The 22,416-nt window shown below is 41.6% G+C and overlaps 1 protein-coding gene across 1 annotated transcript; it reads right to left on the bottom strand.

Moving 5' to 3' along the window:
* Positions 1–1,062: 1,062 nt before the first annotated feature.
* On the bottom strand, positions 1,063–21,463 carry LOC110537147 (excitatory amino acid transporter 1-like). The gene is made up of 10 exons (XM_021622958.2): positions 19,965–21,463; positions 18,791–18,930; positions 18,382–18,519; positions 11,734–11,938; positions 11,569–11,611; positions 5,130–5,401; positions 4,120–4,353; positions 3,651–3,845; positions 3,381–3,515; positions 1,063–2,589 (listed from the first exon to the last, which is right to left on the bottom strand). The coding sequence occupies exons 2-10, from the start codon at positions 18,927–18,929 to the stop codon at positions 2,385–2,387; spliced, it is 1,566 nt and encodes a 521-aa protein (XP_021478633.1). The 5' UTR covers position 18,930; positions 19,965–21,463; the 3' UTR covers positions 1,063–2,384.
* Positions 21,464–22,416: the final 953 nt, after the last annotated feature.

Below are 22,416 nucleotides of genomic sequence, written 5' to 3'. Positions count from 1 at the left end.
AATATATATATTTGCAAATAGCTAGGTAGCTTGCCAATGTTTGTTTTGTTTTCCTCACAACAACGTCTCACAGGATGCTAAAAAACAGAAATATATTAATTATATTTCGCGCGCCAGGATCGTCAAGTCACATGACATCACTCTCCCAGAGTGAGTTTCAAGTGTAGGGTCGGTCAGTGAAAGAAGAGTGAAAAATAAAACTGCAACGGCGCATGGTAAATATGGATGTTTCATGTAAGTAAGGATGGTTTTACCTGATTTTAGCTTCTGCAGGTGCTTATCAGCTAGAGTATCAACCAGAGTTGGGTCAACATTTTAATAAAATACTGTTGATAAAGCCCACATGCCGGTAGATACTGTATCTTTATCAGCTCACATATAGTGCTGCTCAAGTCTTACCACAAGATGGCAGCAAATGTCCACAAACGATTTAATTGCAACCTGCTGTTCCCAGAACAGCTTGATTGTGAGAATGGAGGGGACTACTGTAGCTTCTTTCTCTTCCAAACGTAATATTTAACTAGGATGTCGCATTTAGATAAATAATCAACTTTTTTTCTAACATCCATCAAAGATCTTCGCACATAACTAACTACACGATTGTAGATTATTCAGTGTATGAAACCATTACATTACTATACATAAGATATCACATTTACCTTTTAAAGCCACAGTCTATACGTTTCCAGTAATTTCAACTAATTAAATATACCCCTTGATTTAGAAGAATGTGACTCGTAGCTCATACTATAATGAGATGAATAGTACAACTGTCTTTATTACCTTATCATAACTAGATAATAAAATAAAGACCTAGGCATATTACTTCATTGTTATGGTTGTGTTCTCATATAAGACAACAGAGTGTGGCTTTAAGGCACATTTTGAGACATTTGTTAAATTGGATTACCTTTATCACATTTTGTCCTATTGCACATGTATTACTTTTCATTGTGTGCTGTGTAGGGTAATACTTACTTTATTATAATTGCTATAACACATGTTATGTAACAGTTTATTACTGTATGTGTGTCATGGAATACAAATCACCAAAATCAAACATTGCTTCCTTTTTACATTTTATTCAAAATGTTATTCACCAAAGACAAATCTACCAGTCCATTTAGTTCCTTTTCACCACAAATGTTGCCTTTACAGAAAGTGAACCATCATATCTCAAAACTTAAAGAAAAAAAGAAAGAAAATAACATATTTTCTAAATCCGTTTGAGTTAGTTCACACATACTGTAATTATCACAAACTATGTTCCTTGATTTCACTAACCAAGGCATTGGAGTGGCATTTAGGCCCTGAAAACAAATATCTTTCTGCATTGAGATTAAAGAAGACATATTCACGTAAACAACTATCCATATTATATAGTTAATTTACACATATATCGACATACAATCACTCTACAAAGCCTTAAAAATATTAAACACCTGCTATGTTAAAATAATGATGTACTAAATAGTGAAGGATATTTCAAAGACTCGTCTTAGGGCTGGCTACAAAATAGGGAATATATAGTGATAACAGTTGTTGGATACATATATAGTGATGACGATTGTTGGATACATCTCGTTTTAACCATATTGTCAGCATCACAGCACCACCTTCAAGAATTTGATCAATCAAAATAAAGTAAAAATACAATTGGAGTTGTCATATGCAACAGGAATATTGACAGCATGAAAAAAGTTAATCAAATAAAAAAAATGTTAAAAATACACACCACTTGAGGATTGTTATTTAAATTACTGCTTATTTAACCCATGATAGGAAGTTGGTTGTTTTTCACCAGAAACAGCTCATAGGGCCTAATTTCATTAGTTGTAGCAAATAAAATGTAATTGTATTTATTAGGGATCCCCATTAGCTGCTGCCAAGGCAGCAGCTTCTCTTCCTGGGGTCCACCAAAATTAAGGTAGTTATATACAAATGTGTTCTCTGTTGCTTTTTTTGAGGGATGAAGTCATTCAAACATAGGTTGTCCTTTCATAATTTTACAAAATTCCTTTTGGACATCAACACCCCATATCACTTTCCTCATTACTTATACCATTATACCATATACATATTCTAGGCCATGACTTAACTCAACACAAAAATACCCAGACACACCATAAAACAGGTGGCCTATCTATCTCGTAGAGAGGCGGCGGACGTAAGTAATTTGATTGGGCAACTTCAGGGAAATAAACTTTTTTTTAAAAGTTGGATAGTAAATAGAAAAGTTACTTTATGAATGACAAAATAACAAAGGAAAGGAAATATGGTAGAGTGAAAATAACTGGACAAATATGACAGATTAAAAACAAAAATGAACCTAAACATTCCGTGTGTGTGCTTGCGTGTGCTTGTGTGCACTATTGAGCGTTGATCTACATCTTGCTTTCAGTTTTTGGACGTTTGGCGTTTTCGTGGTCGTTTTCCTGAGAGATGAGCTGGTATGGTTTCTTCCTCTCCTCCAGCACAATGTTCCCCATCTCCACATCCTTGGCCTGCAGCTCCTGTCGAGATAGGAATTCCACAATGCCAGCCCCAATGGAGTCACCCAAGACGTTGGTTGTGGTACGCAGCCGATCACTACAATCCAGGAATAACGTAAGAAGAAAAAGCTTAACCAGGGTGAAGGAGTCATATACAGTGGGAGGAGAGACAGAGGTCGAGAGGGGTGGTGGGACATACAGTTTTTAAAAGAAAACCCTAGCCTATGTCCGCTGGGACGTTTGGTCATGTTATATTGAACAGGTCAAAACATTGACCTATTTCCTGCTTTTGATTAAAGGTAAACTAACGTCTTTAGATTACTCATAGTCAAACAAATGCAGAAGGGAAATAGTCCACAGCATTATCAGCAGAGACAATTCCAATATATCCTGTTAAAGAGTAGTCAGAACACTCCCTATAGGCTATCTCATATTCTAATCACTGTGAGAAACATCCATGTTTTCATTAAATGAGGCTTTGACTCTGTCTGCACATTCCATCCCTCCTAGTTTATGGAGAATGGGATTTTTTCTCACTACCCAATTAGCTGTGTAATTTCTGGGAAGGGAATTCTAATTGAAATCATTAATTTGGGCAACCTAATTATGTTTCTATGTTAAAACTAAAAAAAATGCAATTCCAAAAAGTGGAGCAAGACCCGAGGGATAGTACAAGTGTGTCACTAGGGTTGTAGTTGATAAAAAAAGGATGTTCGACCTTTAAAATGAAAGATAAATGGTTTGCGTTTCAGTTCCAGTCATTATACAATTTGTACACTATACACAATAAGTAGTGTGCGTATATTTGCACCATAATAGATTTATCATTATTCAAATATAATTTATCTATTCTTATGTCTCAATCTGAAAATGGGAAAAATTACTCACAGGAACCAATCAACTGCAATGATGAGGGTGATGTCATCAGTGGGAAGTCCAACAGAGGTCAACACAATCACCATGGTGACCAGTCCAGCCTGTGGTATCCCAGCAGCTCCAATACTTGCTGCAGTGGCTGTGATGCTGTTTTATAGCACAAAATGATGTATTTTAAACTCTTATCTTGATAAATCATGTAATGTAATTGTAATCATATCAACATCTTTTGATTCTGTAAACATAAGCTTTAGCTTACTAACCTTAGATACTAATTCTTACCTGATTGTAATGATCTGACCTAAGTTCATGTCCATGTTGTTAACCTGAGCTATGAAGATAGCTGCCAGAGCCTCGTAAAGTGCTGTTCCATCCATGTTAATGGTTGCGCCGACCGGCAACACAAACCGCGTGATGCGCTTATCCACCTTGTTGTTTATCTCCAGACACTTGAAGGTGATGGGAAGGGTTGCTGAGCTGAGATAGAGACGGAAAGAGAAACAGATGGTGTTTGAGTGGTTGTTGTTTTAGATTTTTTGTATTAGATCTATTCATCATATTCTCCAGGGGTAAGCTTTAGTAACACTACTAACGAGGATGGTGATGTCTTATAGGCACATTCTGATCAAGAAAACTCCTGGCCCTACTATAATAGGCTTTGATTTGACATGAGTCAGGGCCAAGTCAGGCGAGGCTACAGTGTGGCGTAGTCCGAGCAGGCCAAGGAGGAGATTAATGTAAGGGGACCAACCTGGAAGAGGTTCCCAGGGCTGTGATGAGGGCCTCCACCAGCCCCATGATGAAGATGAAGGGGTTCAGCCGTGTGATGGCAAAGTACAGGCCGGGGAGGATGATGAAAGCGTGGATGGACAGGCCTATGATCACCGTGATGGTGTACATGGCCAGCTGACCACCCATCTCAGTGATGTCATCCATCTCCACGATCTTCCCCGATATGAGGAACATGATGCCGATTGGTGCATACCTGTAGAGCAGAGGACGGAGAAGAGGTTATGCTTGGGAAGGATATGGTCACATAGTTAAAAGGGACTTATTTTTCTGTGTAATACTGTAGGCCTGAAAAAGTCAAATGTTTAGTCTCTCACAGACAGAGATTTGAGAAATCATCAGTGCATTCTGAGAGTGCAAAGCACGGGCTAGCAAATTACCTTTATTCATAAACAAAACTTGGTTTAAATCTGTCAAATATCTGACTGAGAATATTTTGGATTTATTTGAGTGAACATGTCACTGGTCTTGGTTACAAAGCCTGTGTTACAAATTCATCTGTGGAATCATTTAGCATCAGGAAGCTACATGCCCCGAGATGGTTCTATGTTGGCCAATTATGAGATTGTGGTCCTGCAATTATCTCAGTAACCATAAAGACCTATAGCAGATCATGCCTGTTTATAGTTACCAGATAATTCATAGCAATACCTCAGGCAAGAGGCTAAATAAAGCCATTTGATTGAATTGAGAGGGAGAGATACACATAGTAACTCCCAACTCTACAGGCACTCTATAGGTAGACTTAGCATTTCAAAGCATAGATGTGTAGATTTCTCTGTGCCTGATCTAATCATGAACCACATGCAATGCAGGGGGTTTGCATAAACACACACACACACACACACACACACACACACACACACACACACACACACACACACACACTTAATGAATGATTATTGGACCATCATCATAACACACACACACACACCATCCTTATAAACACCTATACACACACCAACTACTCACCACATGATAATTGCCACCAGTCTCATGATAGCCTCATTGAGGCTGTCGAAGAAATCCCTGAGGGGCTGGCCCTGCTCCTTCATGTTGCCGATGATGAGGCCAAAGCACATGGAGAAGACCACCAGCCCCAGGGCGTTGACCCCGTTCACTGTGCCTGGGATAGGGATCACCTCCTCCCGGGTAATCTGCTCAGTCAGGTTGGTCAGGTTGAAGACCGAGTCATTCACCGTCACCGTTACATGGACAATTCGCTTCCCGTATTTGGTTTTGAACTGGAGGGAAAGAGCCGGTTACGTCAGTGATGGGTTATCATTGTCTTGTTAAAGTGATGATAGCATGTCATTTCCTTTAGTGAAAGTGTTACTGAAATAGTATTTTTTAAGTAATGTTACTGAATATTAACTCAGCCTCTTCATTTTGGCCTGTGCTCCAGTCTTGAAGTTGGATTTTGATGTGCATCTACTGAACATAGATAAGGTGTCTAGGGAAGGTTGTCAGACTTGTGCCCTTTCGATAGACTAGAGAGCAAAAACTCTAAAGGCACCTGCTCCACTCATCACAGCCTTGTGAATTAAACAGTGGGCCTCTGTATGGCAGGAGCAGTATTCTGTAAGGTTCAGCTGGATCTATGATGACCCTGTATGGGGAGAGGGTCCAGACCACAAAGTGTTGAGCTCCCCATGGACAAAAGGTTTAGAATGACAGGAAATTAGCTCAGACCTTGCCCAGGGCCCTGCAAAACTGCGGTACCCCACGACCCCCGCTACTATTGCAACCCTGCCAATGCTTAATTGCAGTTCAGACCCCACTGTGTCCATCAACCATACCACAACAACTCCAAAACATTCAGATGAATAATGGAAGTGGGTTCTTTCTTATCTGCCGCTGGTGATCATTTTTTATTTACAGCAGAAGTCCAGGCTGTATAACAACCGGCCGTGATTGGGAGTCCCATAGGGCGTCGCCCGGGTCAGGGTTTGGACGGGATAGGCCGTCATTGCAAATAAGAATTTGTTCTTAACTGACTTGCCTAGTTAAATAAAGGTTAAAAAAATAAAAAATAAACATTTAAAAAATCAGATTTTGTCATTTGTTCCTAGTGGTCTGAATTTCTTTTCCAGTGTAAATAAAATCACACTCAGTTTATTTTTTTTTTTTTATGTCTCTTATGTAATGATTTATCTCTACTCAGACATTCCAAAACCAGAAAGCTTCTTCTGAAAGTGTCAATAATGTGTCCATTCACAAAAAGTATTTCGCAAAACGTATCCTTTTTCATTACCATCATTATTTCAACAGAACCATTTCCTGTGACAAACTTTTACTTAGGGGTTAATCTGCTTATTGAATGAGGAAAGCTGTTTTACTTTATACCTTTCAGACTGTCAGTACAGTGGAAAGTATGGATTATATCCCTCGCGCTCCACGCAGGTCAGGTAATAATTAAAACAGTCACGCTGTTGATGTGACAGCTTGAGAAGACGTGCCCGCGGTTCATAACAAACCATACGTCAGACCACGCACCCATTTTTAGAATTGCATTTTCCCAGGTCCCGGTAAAGCAGGGGTTCCCTAACTTTTTTTGGACCACGACCCCATTTTGATATCTGAAAATTCTTGCGAGCCCAACCATGTGAAAAAAATGATGTAATTAACAGCAAATGTTTACTTTTTTATTTGGGGCTTTGGCAGAATTGAAAAACATTCTAACAGTACTTCTGATTGGCTTCTCAACTCACCATCATATACTTTTAATGTGGGGCTGTGACAGTCAATTCCAAATGAGTCTGACATAATGTCTCTTATCTCACCACCACTAATAAAATGGGTGTGCTTGATGCATGTCACATCAGAGATTCTCAAAATCAGGGGGTGTGGTCGACAGTGCGCACCTCATATCTGCTGTCACATCCAACCTGGATCTATATTTGGTTTTAATGCAGACGATAGCACTGAATCCAGCTTCACACAGATATGAGCTGGTGAAGGGTACCATGAGGTTTATAGTGCTTTCAAAACAACTGGGAACTCTGGAAAAATACGAGCTCAAATCATGGCTTCAGTGATCTTCAGGCTCGAGAAACTATTTTTCAAAACGAGATTTCTGAGTTCCCACTTACAAGTTCCCAGTTGTTTTGAATGTGGCATAAATGCTTAGAGGGAGACGGCAGGGTATTCCCATTGAGTCAGGAACAAAAACTGCTCCGTAGTGACCCGTGAATGCATTCGGTCACAGGACCGCTCGATTAGCTGTTCGATTTCACTTATCGGTATGTCAACTGAGCCAGGATCACAGTCAAACAGATTGGGAAGTAGGTCCTAAAGTGCTCTTCCAAGCATTGGAGGTGAGCAATCATCACTCATGTTGGACACTTACAGATGCTGTTTTCTGTCAGTAACATGCACAGGCGAGGGAAGGGGGCATGGCTTTTGGAAGACTCTCCAATAAGAATTCTTTCCTCTGAATCCACTGATTCGGTCACTCATCAGTAGAATGTTGTTTTAAAAAAAAAAAAAAAAAGAATTTTTTTAGTACTTTCCAATTCCAGTTAGTCTTGTTCCATCACTGCAACTCCCGTATAGACTGAGGAGAGGCAAAGGTCGAGAGCCATGCATCCTCCAAAACACAACCCGCTTGCTTACCCCGGAAGCCAGCCACAACAATGTGTCGGAAGAAATACCGTACAGCTGGCGAGTAAAGTCAGCATGCATGCCCAGCCCGCCACACGGAGTCACTAGAGCGCAATGGGACAAGGACATCCCTGCCGGCCAAACCCTTCCCTAACCTGGATGATGCTGGGCCGATCATGTGCCGCCTCATGGTTCTTCTGGTCGCGGCAAGCTGCGACACAGCCTAGGATCGAACCCAGGTCTGTAGTGACGCCTTTAGCACTGCCTCAGACCGCTGTGCCACTCGGGAGGCCACCCATAGAATGTTTTTGTATTTCCCATGCATGTTTGTGTTCAGTTCGTTCAGTTTCCCAAATATGTCTGTTACATAGTCAGGGAGACGCATTTTCTTTTCATTACACAGAAAGTCAGTTTCTTTTACATACATTGTGAATGACAACAGTACCTCTCTCAATGAGAAAAATTGTTCTAACACTCGATTACCATCAAGCCTCAGTATGAAATAGAACATTGTCATGCCTCCACATAGTTTTGCGAACAGGCGTGCACACAGTGGATGTGGTTTGATAAAGTTTACAATCGAAGTTACCTGCTGCAGTATATCTCTCCATTTGGAGAGCATAAGCTGGGGAGTTTTGAGTCATTCAGTTAGTTTCCTCTTGATTGCTAACAATAGCAAAAATTGTTCGTTTAACAGTGTTATCTCACAAAGGTATTGATTTGAGTCTCGGTGCCTCTGCCTCCCCACACATTGTTTTTTCACCATATCAATTGTGGCCGGTAATATCAAAGTCTCTGCAATAGTGTGTGGATTCATAGCGTAGCGGGCCTAGTCATTCACTGTGGGAATGATTCAAATGCAACGGTCAAGTGCAGCCTTTTCCCATGATCTGAGGGCGTTCTCTGGTTGAATTTGATTTTTTAGATTAGAATCATTTTCATTTAGATTTTTAAGGTTAATCACATTACAATGATTTTGAGATACAAAGACAATATTATAATATACCTGCAAAACACCAGTCTCAACGTCAACAGTGAAGAGGTGAATCCAGGATGCTGGCCTTCTAGGCAGAGTTGCAAAGAAAAAGCCATATCTCAGACTGGCCAATAAAAAGAAAAGATTAAGATGGGCAAAACACAGACACTGGACAGAGGAACTCTGCCTAGAAGATAAGCATCCTTGAGTCGCCTCTTCATTGTTGATGTTGAGACTGGTGTTTCGCGGGCACTATTTAATGAAGCTGCCAGTTGATGACTTGTGAGGCATCTGTTTCTCAAACTAGACACTCTAATGTACTTGTCCTCTTGCTCAGTTGTGCACCGGGGTCTCCCACTCCTCTTTCTATTTTGGTTAGAGACAGTTTGCGCAGTTCTGTGATGGGAGTAGTACACAACGTTGTACGAGATCTTCAGTTTCTAGGCAATTTCTCACATGGAATAGCTTTCATTTCTCAGAACAAGAATAGAAAGTTCTTTGTTTCTGGCCATTTTGAGCCTGTAATCGAACCCACAAATGCTGATGCTCCACATACTCAACTAGTCTAAAGAAGGCCAGTTTTATCGCTTCTTTAATCAGAACAACTGTGCTAACATAATTGCAAAAGGGTTTTCTAATGATCAATTAGCCTTTTAAAATGATAAGCTTGGATTAGCTAACACAACGTGTCATTGGAACACAGGAGTGATGGTTGCTATAATGGGCCTCTGTACACCTATGTAGATATTCCATAAAAAATCTGCCGTTTCCAGCTACAATAGTCATTTACAACATTAACAATGTCTACACTGTATTTCTGTACAATTTAATGTTATTTTAATTGACAAAAAATTAGCTTTTCTTTCAAAAACAATAACATTTTTAAGTGATCTCAAAACGAGTCCCTTTCCCTAGATAACCACGTCTCATAGCGTGCAGGCCGTCTAGAAAGATTGTTAGCCTACCCAGCTATACGAAGTGAGATTCGAACTGCCTCCCCCAGGCATCCCTCTCCTCCTCTAGGTCACTACAAGCTATCTAGCTAACCAACTCAACCTAGCTGCCACTGTGTGTTCTCAGCTAGCTAAACACTCAACCTAGCTGCTTACCAAACGACACCCATTCGTGAGTGTTTTTCATAAATTAAGCCTACATTTAAACATTGGCTCACAATAAATTATGTTATTTATTTTTAACCCCCTTTTTCTCCCCAAATTTGTGGTATCCAATTGTTAGTAGTTACTATCTTGTCTCATCGCTACAACGCCCATACGGGCTCGGGAGAGACGAAGGTTGAAAGCCATGCGTCCTCCGAAACGTCCGCCGAAACACAGCCCAACCAACCCAACTGCTGTGCACCTAGCGACCTGGTTAAGCGTGCACTGCACCCGGCCCTCATCAGTCGCGATGAGATAAGGACAAGGACCCTACCCTCCCGAACCCAGACGACATCAATTGTTCGTCGCCCCATGGACCTCCCGGTCGCGGCCAGCTGCGACAGAGTCTGGGCTTGAACCCAGAGTCTCTGGTAGCACAGCTAGCACTGCCTTAGACCACTGCACCACCCAGGAGGCCCACAATAAATTATTTTGAGGTTGCTGTACAACTCCTGCCAGATTATTGTAGCCCTCTACCTTTACTGGTAGCTGCTCTGTTATACAGATACAGCTTCGGGTTACTATTATATTAGTTCATTTGATTAATTAGTATATTTGCATGAGAATATATTTTTTTATTCACATTCTTAGCTGAGAGACTACCACATCACCATTGCTGGGCATGCATGGCTGCTCCTCATTTGGATTTGAACTACAAGTGGAAGATGGTCATGACCTGTTCCCCGCCTGCCTAGGCATTGGCCATCTGCGAGATGCACTCTCTGACCACAGCATTAACTGCACCATCATGCCTGTAAAGGTGAGGGAAGCGCAGCTAGCCAGAGTTGAGGGCCTGGTTTTCACAGATAATTTGAGTCTCTGTGCCTCTGTCTCCCCACACATCGTTTTTTCACCATATCAATTGTGGCTAGTAATATCAAAGTCTCTGCAATAGTGTGTGGTTTCATAGCATTGTTCGCCAGTACCCACCCAGGGCCACCAAGAGAGGGAAAGCCCACAAAACTCTATATGCAAGCCTCGGAGCACTACAGGAAGTCAGACCAGCTGTTCCTGTGTCAAAAGGCCTTGCATTGTCCAAGCAGAGGTTTTCACACTGGGTTGTGGATGTCATCACTCAGGCCTATAATGGTGTAGGGCTCCCTGTTCCAGAACATGTGATATGTCACTCTACCAGAAGTGTCACCACATCCAGTGCTCCGCTAAAAGGCGTCCCCATGAATGAGATATGTGCAGCTGCTACCTGGTCGTCGCCCTGCACGTTCTTAAGATTTTACAAGGTCAACGTCTCATCCTGCCACACCATGGGACCTGCCATTTTCCCAGTGACATTGTCGCATTAATCAGAGGTTAATAGTACTATAACTGTACTGACATCTGAAAGGTATGAAGTAGAACAGAAGTTACGATTGTAATTATGGTTCTACGAATATCTGTAAGACCGTCAGTACTTTCCTGTCACTCTGAATCTTTGGGCAAGAATATTTTCTGAGACCGTGTGTGGTCTGATGTACGGTTTTATATGAACTGCAGGGGCACGTCCTACCATGCTGTCACATCACCGACGTGACTTTGTTGTTGTTATTACTCGACCTGTGGGGAGTGCGAGGGATATCATCCACAATTTAAACCGTACTGACGGTCTTCAAGGAATTCGTAGAACCATAGTTACATTTGTAGCATCCGTTTGTAGTAACAAAGTCATTAAATGCTTTACCTGCTGTGTGCAGGCCTGGACCATGTTTGGTGGAAACATGTTTCTGAAATGAAAGAGCATGATCATCACAATGAATGAACACAGGGGTACAATGGCACAAAAACAGTTCATATTTCCTCCACTAAACCCCTGACCCTCCTCCTACTCTAGTATGCAGCTAGCTACCTGATGAGATCCAGGAAGGCGTCGGCAGGGCTGATGTCCTCTATCTTCGACTGTTTCATGAACTCATCCTTAGATCCTTTCCCAGGGTGGATGATGAGCACCACGATGATGCCTATGATGACAGCGATAATGGTGGTGGTCATGTAATACACCACAGCTCGCATGCCCATCTTTCCTGAAGCCTTACTGTCCAGTGCTGCCATGCCTGGTTGGGAGAGACAGGGGAGATGTTGTTTAGAAGAACAGTATTATCCCATTGTGCAACATTTCTAACATTTCTTCATAGCAGTGGCATGAAAACACTTGAAATAGCAATTGCCTAGCCATATTAGCCTGCATTCTGGATAGCTCCTGAAGCTATGCTGATGTGTTGGATGGTGTTGGAGCCAGAGAGACAGAAGGGTGAGTCCTTGCTCTGGTCAAGGAAAACCCAATGCCCTAAGGCAGAGACAGGAACACTGTGAGAACTGAGGGGCCACAGAATTGTTGAGAAGTGTCTATGCCATAACAGGCAATTGTTGGCTGGTATTGGAACAGCAGGGTTCTCAGATATCTCATCATAGGTGAAAATGAGGTTGAACTGGGGCTATCAGGTGTAACATCAAGAGACCAGTGGCGATCCGTCATTCTGTTTTGAGCCCCACATTTTTAGCAACAAAAATTATAAAATATATTTTATTTTTTGGGCGGCTTGCCTGTTTTGCATGTTATTTTGGCATTAATACATATCAGTTCGCAAATAATGTTTAAAAAAATAAAATTGGATTGAGTTAATAAAGATGCATATAAAAACATGGTCTCTTTTCTATTTTCTTGAGTAAGGCAGCTCCAAATTGCAGGTGTTTCAGCCTAGCTCAGTGCTGGTGGGGCAAGCCAGCAGAAAATACAGAGCTCTGCTCTCATGGGGACACTACATTTTCTTTATTTAACTAGGCAAGTCAGTTAAGAACAAATTCTTATTTTCAATGACGGCCTAGGAACAGTGGGTTAACTGCAGAATGACAGATTTGTACCTTGTCAGCTCGGGGATTTGAACTTGCAACCTTCCGGTTACTAGTCCAACGCTCTAACCACTAGGCTACCCATCACCGCCAAGTCTATGGGTAGACCTCGAAAATTCTAGCCATTTGGGTGTTGCCATAGAGTTACATTAGAAGTGCCCATCCAAGAAGGCTCAAGGTCATTGGCCACAGATATAATTACGTCAAATCACATTATACAGTTGCAGTCAGAAGTTTACATACACCTTAGCCAAATACATTTAATGTCAGTTTTTAAAAATTCCCTGTCTTAGGACAGTTAGGATCACCACTTTATGTTAAGAATGTGAAATGTCATAATAATAGTAGAGAGTGATTTATTTGAGCTTTTATTTATTTTCTTCACATTCCCAGTGAGTCAGAAGTTTACATACAATCAATTAGTATTTGGTAGCAATGCCTTTAAATTGTTTAACTTGGGTCAAATGTTTCGGGTAGGCTTTCACAAGCTTCCCACAATAAGTTGGGTGAATTTTGGCCCATTCCTCCTGACAGAGCTGGTGTAACTGAGTCAGGTTTGTAGGCCTCCTTGCTCGCACACGCTTTTTCAGTTCTGCCCACAAATGTTCTATAGGATCGAGGTCAGGGCTTTGTGATGGCCACTCCAATACCTTGACTTTGTTGTCCTTAAGCCATTTTGCAACAAATTTGAAAGTATGCTTGGGGTCATTGTCATTTGGAAAACCCATTTGCGACCAAACTTTAACTTCCTGACTGATGTCTTGAGATGTTGCTTCAATATATCCACACCATTTTACTTCCTCATGATACCATCTATTTTGTGAAGTTCACCAGTCCCTCCTGCAGCAAAGAACCCCCACAACATGATGCTGCCACCCCCGTGCTTCACGGTTGGGATGGTGTTCTTCGGCTTGCAAGCCCCCCCCTTTTTCCTCCAAACATAACGATGGTCATTATGGCCAAACAGTTCTATTTTTGTTTCATCAGACCAGAGGACATTTCTCCAAAAGTACGATCTTTGTCCTCATGTGCAGTTGCAAACCGTAGTCTGGCTTTTTTATGGCGGTTTTGGAGCAGTGGCTTCTTCCTTGCTGAGCGGCCTTTCAGGTTATGTCGATATAGGACTCATTTTACTGTGGATATAGATACTTTTGTACCTGTTTCCTCTAGCATCTTCACAAGATCCTTTGCTGTTGTTCTGAGATTGATTTGCACTTTTCGCACCAAAGTAAGTTCATCTCTAGGAGACAGAACGTGTCTCCTTCCTGAGCGGTATGACGGCTGCGTGGTCCCATGGTGTTTCTACTTGCGTACTATTGTTTGTACAGATGAACATGGTACCTTCAGGAAATTGCTCCGAAGGATGAACCAGACTTGTGGAGGTCTACAATTATTTTTGAGGTCTTGGCTGTTTGAGTTTGAAGGTATGCCTTGAAATACATCCACAGGTACACCTCCAATGATGTCAATTAGCCTATCAGAAACTTCTAAAGCCATGACAATATTTTCTGGAATTTTTCAAGCTGTTTAAAGGCACAGTCAACTTAGTGTATGTAAACATCTGACCCACTGGAATTGTGATACAGTGAATTATAAGTGAAATAATATGTCTGTAAGCAATTGTTGGAAAAATGACTTGTGTCGCGCACAAAGTAGATGTCCTAACCGACTTACCAAAACTATAGTTTGTTAACAAGAAATTTGTGGAGTGGTTGGAAAACGAGTTTTAATGACTCCAACCCAAGTGGATGTAAACTTCTGACTTCAACTGTATGTACAGTAGCTTTGATTGGACTGTTCATGTCAACATCATACTTTCAAAATCCTAGCTAGCAGTCATTATGAATCAAGTCAACAATCTACTGGCAAATCCTTTTTAATCCTTGTCATATGAAGAGAAATAATGAAGAGATTATAGATAAAACATATCGGTGCTCATTGTCCATTGGACATAAACATTACACAACAAGTTGGAAATCGCAAATTCACCAATGAGTGGTTTGGAAGGAATCAGTGACGGGCTGTGTGGTCCCAAATCTGCGGTTAAGGGGCTGAAGCTGTCACGTCTGCTCACCGCTCTTCCTGCCCTGCATCACGCACTCCTTCCATCCATTATACACACCTGCCTTCCCTCATCACGCACATCAGCGATATTGGACTCCCCTGGACTCACTCATCACCTGTTATTACCTCCGCCTATATTTGTCAGTTCCCCAGCTCTGTTCTCCGCTTCTGCATTGATTGTCTTTTGTTTGTGTTACTCGTTTGCTGACGCTGTTCCTGTCTCGTTCCATGTCCGTTCTACATTAAATGTTTTACTCCCCGTACCTGCTTCGTCTCTCCAGTGTCATCCCATGTGACAGAAGCATGATTTGTGCTGCGCTCAAAACAATTTATCTCGGAACTGCGAAAACGTGACTTCAGTGAGTTCAAGACAACTGGGCAGTCGGGAATAAACTAGCTCCGACTGGGAAAAAAATGTTTTAAACAGTCATCCAACTCGGAATTGTAAATCTGGCCTCTTTCTAGAACTACGACCTGAAGATTAATGAAGTAATCAAGATTCAACCTTGTTTTTTTCTGAGTTGTTTTGAAAGCAGCATAAATCCAAGGAATGCCAGACTTTGGAGACAAAATTTGCCCACGAAGGACCACCTTCCTGTTCAAGTGAACACAGCACAAGGTGAGTCCAAAAATGTATTGTATGATGCTGCATAAATGATGTAATATGCCAGGGAGATATGTTTACTGTAGCTAAGAAAGTAATTCAAAATCAAATCAAAATGTATTTGTCACATGCAACGAATACATGTGTAGACCTAACAGTGAAATGCTTACTTACAAGCCCTTAACCAACAATGCAGTTTTAAGAAGAAGAAATAAAAGTAACAAATAATTATAGGGCAGCAGTAAAATAACAATAGCGAGGCTATATACAGGGGGTACCGGCACAGAGTCAATGTGTGGGGGCACTGGTTAGTCGTGGAAATTGAGGTAATATGTACATATAGATAGAGTTAAAGTGACTATGCATAGATAATAAACACAGAATAGCAGAAGCGTAAAAGAGGGGAGGAACAATGCAAATAGTCTGGGTAGCCATTTGATTAGACTATGGGTATGTTGTGTAGTAAGATGTTAGTAGCCCATGTGCCTCACCCTAATAATTTGGTCTATTTACTTTACTAATAATTTGGTCTATTTAATTTTGCCTACTGTTCTGACATGGTGGTGCACATGTAGCCTATATAGCCTGTTTTAGAGAAATGTCATCATTGAATATTGTAAGAGCTTTCACTGTCTGCTTATATGCCCCCTTTATTTATCCTACGGTTCTGACTTGGTGTACAGGGAGAACACTGTAAGAACAACCCACGTTCTGAATTCTGTCACTGTACATTTCAAAAGTGCTAAACAAATAGTTATATCGACTACGTCCGTCTTAGCTCGCTCGTTAATGTCTTAATCGAAATGACGGATTGCGTCTTATCCTCTTGTCGTCCCCTTATGCCATAGTTTGTACATCTCATTTGTCATTAGAAACCAAATTTGTTATAGCAAGTCAGCCATATCAGCTATGTTTTTATAAAAAAGGCAGTAAATGAGGCTGAGTGAACTGTTTCGCTGCCAGACAAGGTTCCGCTGATAACCAGGTGCAGCAGTGGTAAGGTGTTGGGACTGCTGTTGGGACAGCTTTATGTAGGCCCCAAGAGTTTGTGGGCACTGTTTGTCACGTTATAGTGCAATTCATGTATTGTTTAGTGTTGTGTAGTGGCTTTGCTGGCATGCATCCCACTTTTTTATTATTTTTGCCAGACCAAGATGTACAGTACATGCTGAAATCACCACTGCAAGAGACTAATAGATGACCTCAGTGTGATCTAGTCTACTGCCATGGCAGTCACTCTCCTCTTTCTCAGAGATTATTTATCATCTCTCATTATTGTAGACCAGAGATTATATGACCTGCTGGAGGATGCAGCCTAATACAAAGATTCAACAGGTGTGCAGATTAATGGGCTGCCTGACAGTCATCTGACAGAAATCAGATATCAGGTTAAGAGCAAAACATACAGGCGAGCAAATGTATTGACGTTCTCCATCTGAAATTAGATAAGGATTATGGTTTGCTTCTCCCGACTGACATCTCTCAATCTTACAAATAGGCCATGGGTAAGAGAGCCATTATAGAGAAAGACCTCTACCTGAAAAAGCGTTGCAATAAGGTTTGCTTTGGATTTTCCAAGGTGTCATGGGCCGTTCTGGTGTGTTATACCAATTCAGTGTGCTGATGGAGTAAGCGTTTTTTGTGTAAGCGAGATGTCTGTGCTTTAATTCTGTTAGGGGCACTGCCATTAGACTAAACCTCCTCACCCTCCATTTAACCCTCGTTCAACTCTCAATCTCCTTATCCCGCTTCCCTCTCCCACAATCAACCCTCTGCTGACCTGTGCCTCTGCTCCTTTCTGTGCCTCTTTATTTCACTATCTCTCCCTGTTTCTCCCTTTCTCTTTTTCTGTCTCTTCCCTCCATCCTCTCTCTGAGTCCTCAGAAACTTGTCCACTTGCCATGCGCCCATAATGACTTTGCATCTCCACATTGCCATGGAAACTGCAAACAAGCCTGTGTGACCACTTTCACAGGACTAAAGAAATTACTTATGTGGGTTCTTTTCAGGGGTTACTACAAAGACGAAGCATGAAACAAAAATTGACCCCACACATTTCCTTTTCTGCCGCTCTCCACAGTTCTACTGTTTTTTAGTGTTTAAAATGTGATCAGAGAAAGGATTCTTAGTAAACATTCACTGCTTCTTTCAAGCCAGTGTGAACATTCACAAATTAGGTTAGTTTAAAAAGACGTTTGTTTGAAAAGAAAATTAGATACAGATCAGCTCAATCTTACTTTGAGAAATGACTAGAGCTTGCTGCTGTAGGTCTAGTTTCAAGGTCACAGTAAATCACTCAGCGTTAGCATAGTGATGTCATTTATACTATACGTCATACCAAGCTAGGTCATATGGATCCTAACCTTGTTGAGGACTCAGGAAGATACTAGATGGTGTAGTTACATGTCTGCTTGTGTAGCTGGGCAGTGGCCCCTTTATTCTAGGTCGTAACCTCTTATCCCACCACCCTCCAAACCACTTTCTGTATTTTGGTGCTGGGTGTCATGGAATGCCACAAAACAATACAGCTGTGTAGAAAGTGGCGGAGTGGCACATTGTGTGCTTTTATCCTTATGAAGTGAAGCAGGAGGAAGAGGTTCAAGGGGGTACCCATCCCAAAGCTACCCTCTCAGACCCACAGGCAGTGGGTGTCTTTTCTACTGAAGCTAACCCCACTCCCTCCATCCCTCTTCCCTCATTCTCTACACCGCATTTTAATAGAAAATGAGTACAATGAAGTGACTGTCTCCATGCCAGAGCCTAGAGACCAATGGGAATCTGGAGAAAAATGCATTTCACACGGATCAAGCACAAGTTACAGTACCTGTGCTTGTGCCTCAAGCCCCTTTGGCATTCTCCCTTTTCCTTTGGGCCTCCACACCTGTCTTTCAAACACCACTAAATCCACCCCTCATCTGCATGCTCAAAACATCTAAACTTGCCTCTGGTGGAGGGCATCCGTATAGTGACTTGGTGTACCTGTGATTAGACTGGATACTAGCAGGGGAAGCACCAGCATCTGTAGCATCCTCATCAGCAGCTCTCCGGGGAAAGAGAAGTACTTCACCTCTCGGTAGGTCATTTTATAGGGACGCAGTGCAAAGCCTAGGATTATACCTGGAGAATCAGAAGGGCTGATTAGTGGGCTTGAAACTGCATGTAGAACAGAGGACAATGAGAGGCTCTGTCTCTCAATCACCTCTAGAATGAGGTTTGTAGGTGAGTCTCCCTATTGGATTTTGGATTGCAATAGAAGAGCATGGGTTTCAAAGTGTGTGGGTGTGTGTGCGTGTCCGTGAGTATGTAGGCCTGTTTGTGTGTATTGTGTATGTAGGCCTGCCCGGGTCGGGTGTGGGGGGGGGGGGGGGGGGGGGGGGGGTTCACTCACCTACAATGACGGCAGCTACAGTAAAGAGCACGAAGGCGTGCTTCTTGAAGAAGGCCTGGACATCTTCTTTAGAGATGTCCTCCACTTTCCTTTTGGCCTTCATGGTCCTTATGTGGATGCCCTCCCGGATCCGCTGCATCCTAGTGTGGAAATACAAAGCCGGGAGAGTTTCCTCATTACTGTTCATGACTGCAGACGGGACTAGGGGTGTCTCACACACCTCTTAAACACCCAGAGAACCTGAACCAATGGGTCGGACTGGACCTTACCTTGGTGATAGCTACTGGAGATAGATGAAATGACACATGACAATACACATGCAGTTGAAATGGCACATGCAGACGTTCACATTGACATTGCAATGCAGTTGATAAGAGAAAAAAAGGATAGCTTCTTTTTCTTATCGCAAATCTTGACCATATGGTGTGTAATCAAAATAACAATGTACATAAATTGATATGATAAAATAATCACAGAACCTTGAGAAGAGAGCAAGTAATTTTAGTGTAACAAAAAAGCCAGCATTGTTTTCCATTATAAATCCATCCATGACAAGCATCGAAGACCCTGAACACAGGAAGCATGAAACCCTGCAGGTCCAGATCTGCATCCATAATACACCATGGCAAATCATTAGTCTATCCTGGAGGATTATAAATACAAAAACTCATGCACACCAGAATAATGGAATAACAAAAACAATATTTTTGTGCTTTCTTTAAAAAAAAACATTCCTCTTAGAGGAAATGTGTTTGTGCCCTCATACATTTAATAGATTCCCCATCATGCATTAAAGAAACTTAACAGAAAGCACCTTACAGCTCTGTATGTTCTCATTGGAAAGGCACAATTTGTCAATCAGTTGTTTGATTGAAAATGCCAGTTGGCAACACTCTGAACAAACTGCACATTTATATCCAAAGATTTTGTTTGCATTTCAATTAATGTAAATTATGTGGACATGTTACTATGGATAGTGTCAAATGTAATGAAAATCGGAACAAAGGATGAGACCTTTCATGCGTGGCCAACCGTGTGTACCCCTGATATACAGATACAACAACACAAGGTCCACACAGACCTGGCCATTCCCTTGCTCAACACCACCAACAACTCTCAGTTGTTAGGAACTTCAAGAAATCCTAAAAAGGGAAGAGCAAAACAAAACACTGACCTTCACCAGTGTAGATGTTCCTTCTTTAGACAAACTCCTATTCCTGACGATGCTCAGGGTTATCCTCAGCCTGAGGACAGGTCAGGCAGGCAGGCAGGGAGCAGCAGTGGGTCCGTCAAGAAGGCAGAGAAGGGAGGAGAGATGGAGACTGGAAGATGGAGTGAGAGAGACGGGCACACAGAGAATGGTAGATGTGCGTATATGTTCTCTTAAGACGACTGAAGCAATCCCTCATACTCCCATTCTCTGAAGAGGGAGGAGACTTTAAAACTCAGAGAGAGAGGGAGGAGGAGGCAGTGAGGGGAGATGATAGCCCTTCATATTTATTGTTTTTCTATTAATTTTACACTGTTGACAGTTGACACACTCTCTCTCTCTATGATTTTGGGAATGTTATGTACCTAACTCATTCCAATGAGACTGCCCTCAGTGATGCTCAGAAAGCAGAAGTGAGTAACAGTGGACAGTAGGCTATTCCTTGTACACTCTTAGAAGAAAAAAACACGCATTGGCAGTCCACAAGGAAAACTCAATGAGGAGCTAACAACTCCATACACAGGGTTTTTATTTAACCAGGTAAGTTGACTGAGAACACATTCTCATTTACAGCAACAACATAGGGAATAGTTACAGGTCAGAGGGAGGATGAATGAGCCAATTGGAAGCTGGGGGTGATTAGGTGACCAGATTTGGAATTTAGCCAGGACACCAGGGTTAACACCCCTATTCTTACAATAAGTGCCATGGGATCTTTAGTGACCACGGAGAGTCAGGACACGCGTTCCCAATCACTGCCCTATGACATATTTTTACACCTTAGGAAAGAGTGCCTCCTACACCACATCCAGCAGCATCTGGTCTCCCATCCAGAACTAACCCTGCTTAACTTCAGAGGTAAGCCAGCAGTGGGATGCAAGGTGGTATGCTGCTGGTTTGGGTTAAAGGCTGAATACACGAACATGGCTCCCAACACAGTCTAAACAAGACTATGCTTGGTTCTGTGTTTCTGTCAAATCAAATCACATTTTATTTGTCACATGCGCCGAATATATACAGGGCGTACCAGTACCAGATCAATGTGCAGTGTAAATGTCTTCACTGATATACCTGAACCTGATTACCCGAGATCCAACTCAGTATCTGAACAGGTTGGATCCGAAATTTGTAGCCATGGACCTGGGATATGTCTGAAAATGTGTGAAATACCATCCAGATCACACTGAGGCATGGTGGTTACTTAGGCCTATAAAGAAGGAAAGTGTTGGAAAGATTTTTCAAATACAGTGAATAACTAGTGTTATTCGAAGTGGATGGAAACACTGTTGACTTTCTGTGTGAAGTAATGAAAAAAAACTTTGAGTCAGCAATCAGAAATACTATTAGACATCCCCAAATGTGAACTTTTATAGACCTAGGTTTGCGCTCAGGCCAGGTACTTCTATGCTTGCTCAATCAAAATCAAAATAAACATTAACATTAACAAAGGGCAAACAATTGACACAATGAATGTGCATGAATAAGCGGGAGACAGAAAGCTCATTGTTGGCAGAGAGGTGCCTATAGTGCATCTTCGTGACACACCTCTTCCCGTATGGTGCCGACATTTTAAATTAGGCATGTAATTCGAAAAATTTGAAGCTGTAGTGTAGACCACAACTCAATTATTTGAAAATGGCCTACAACAGAAAATGCATGTGAAAAGGTTCATTGCCTGCCAGACAAGTCAAAACAATTCTGATGGCTTACACAGCAATAAAGCTGCATTTTTTATCTTTCAGATCCATTTGGGTCTGATAGAGACCTGACCCAATTTGGATCAGATTCTCCCTCATCTCTTATATATTTTGGGTCAAATCTGGTTCATGATCTGATCCACCTCGGAACCGAATCAGATCGGTATTGATTTTTTATTTTATTTACAGGACCCTTGGGTGTCAGATGGGAATTTCACATATCCAATTTGGTTCAGATCTTAATTTCGGTATCCGAGAAAACCTGAAGTGGTACGAGGTATTTGAGGTAAACACAGTTGAAGTCGGAAGTTTACGTACACCTTAGCCAAATACATTTAAATTCAGTTATTCACAATTATTGACATTTAATCCTAGTAAAAATTCCCTGTTTTAGGTCAGTTAGGATCACCACTTTATTTTAAGAATGTGAAATGTCAGATTAATAGTAGAGAGATGTCACGATCGTCGTATGAAGCGGACCAAAAGGCAGCATGGTATGTGTTCATAATGATTTTTTAATAAAAGAAAGCACTGAACACTGAATACAAACTATACAAAACAATAAATTAAATAACGACCGTGAAGCTATACTGAGAACTGTGCTGACACAAGCAACTAACATAGACAATCACCCACAAACAAACAGTGAAACCCAGGCTACCTAAGTATGATTCTCAATCAGAGACAACTAATGACACCTGCCTCTGATTGAAAACCAT

The sequence above is a fragment of the Oncorhynchus mykiss genome, chromosome 12 (assembly GCF_013265735.2).
Source record: "Oncorhynchus mykiss isolate Arlee chromosome 12, USDA_OmykA_1.1, whole genome shotgun sequence".
Classification (NCBI taxonomy): domain Eukaryota; kingdom Metazoa; phylum Chordata; class Actinopteri; order Salmoniformes; family Salmonidae; genus Oncorhynchus; species Oncorhynchus mykiss.
Note: the sequence above shows the minus strand (reverse complement) of the source record. Positions and strands in the feature narration are given on the sequence as shown.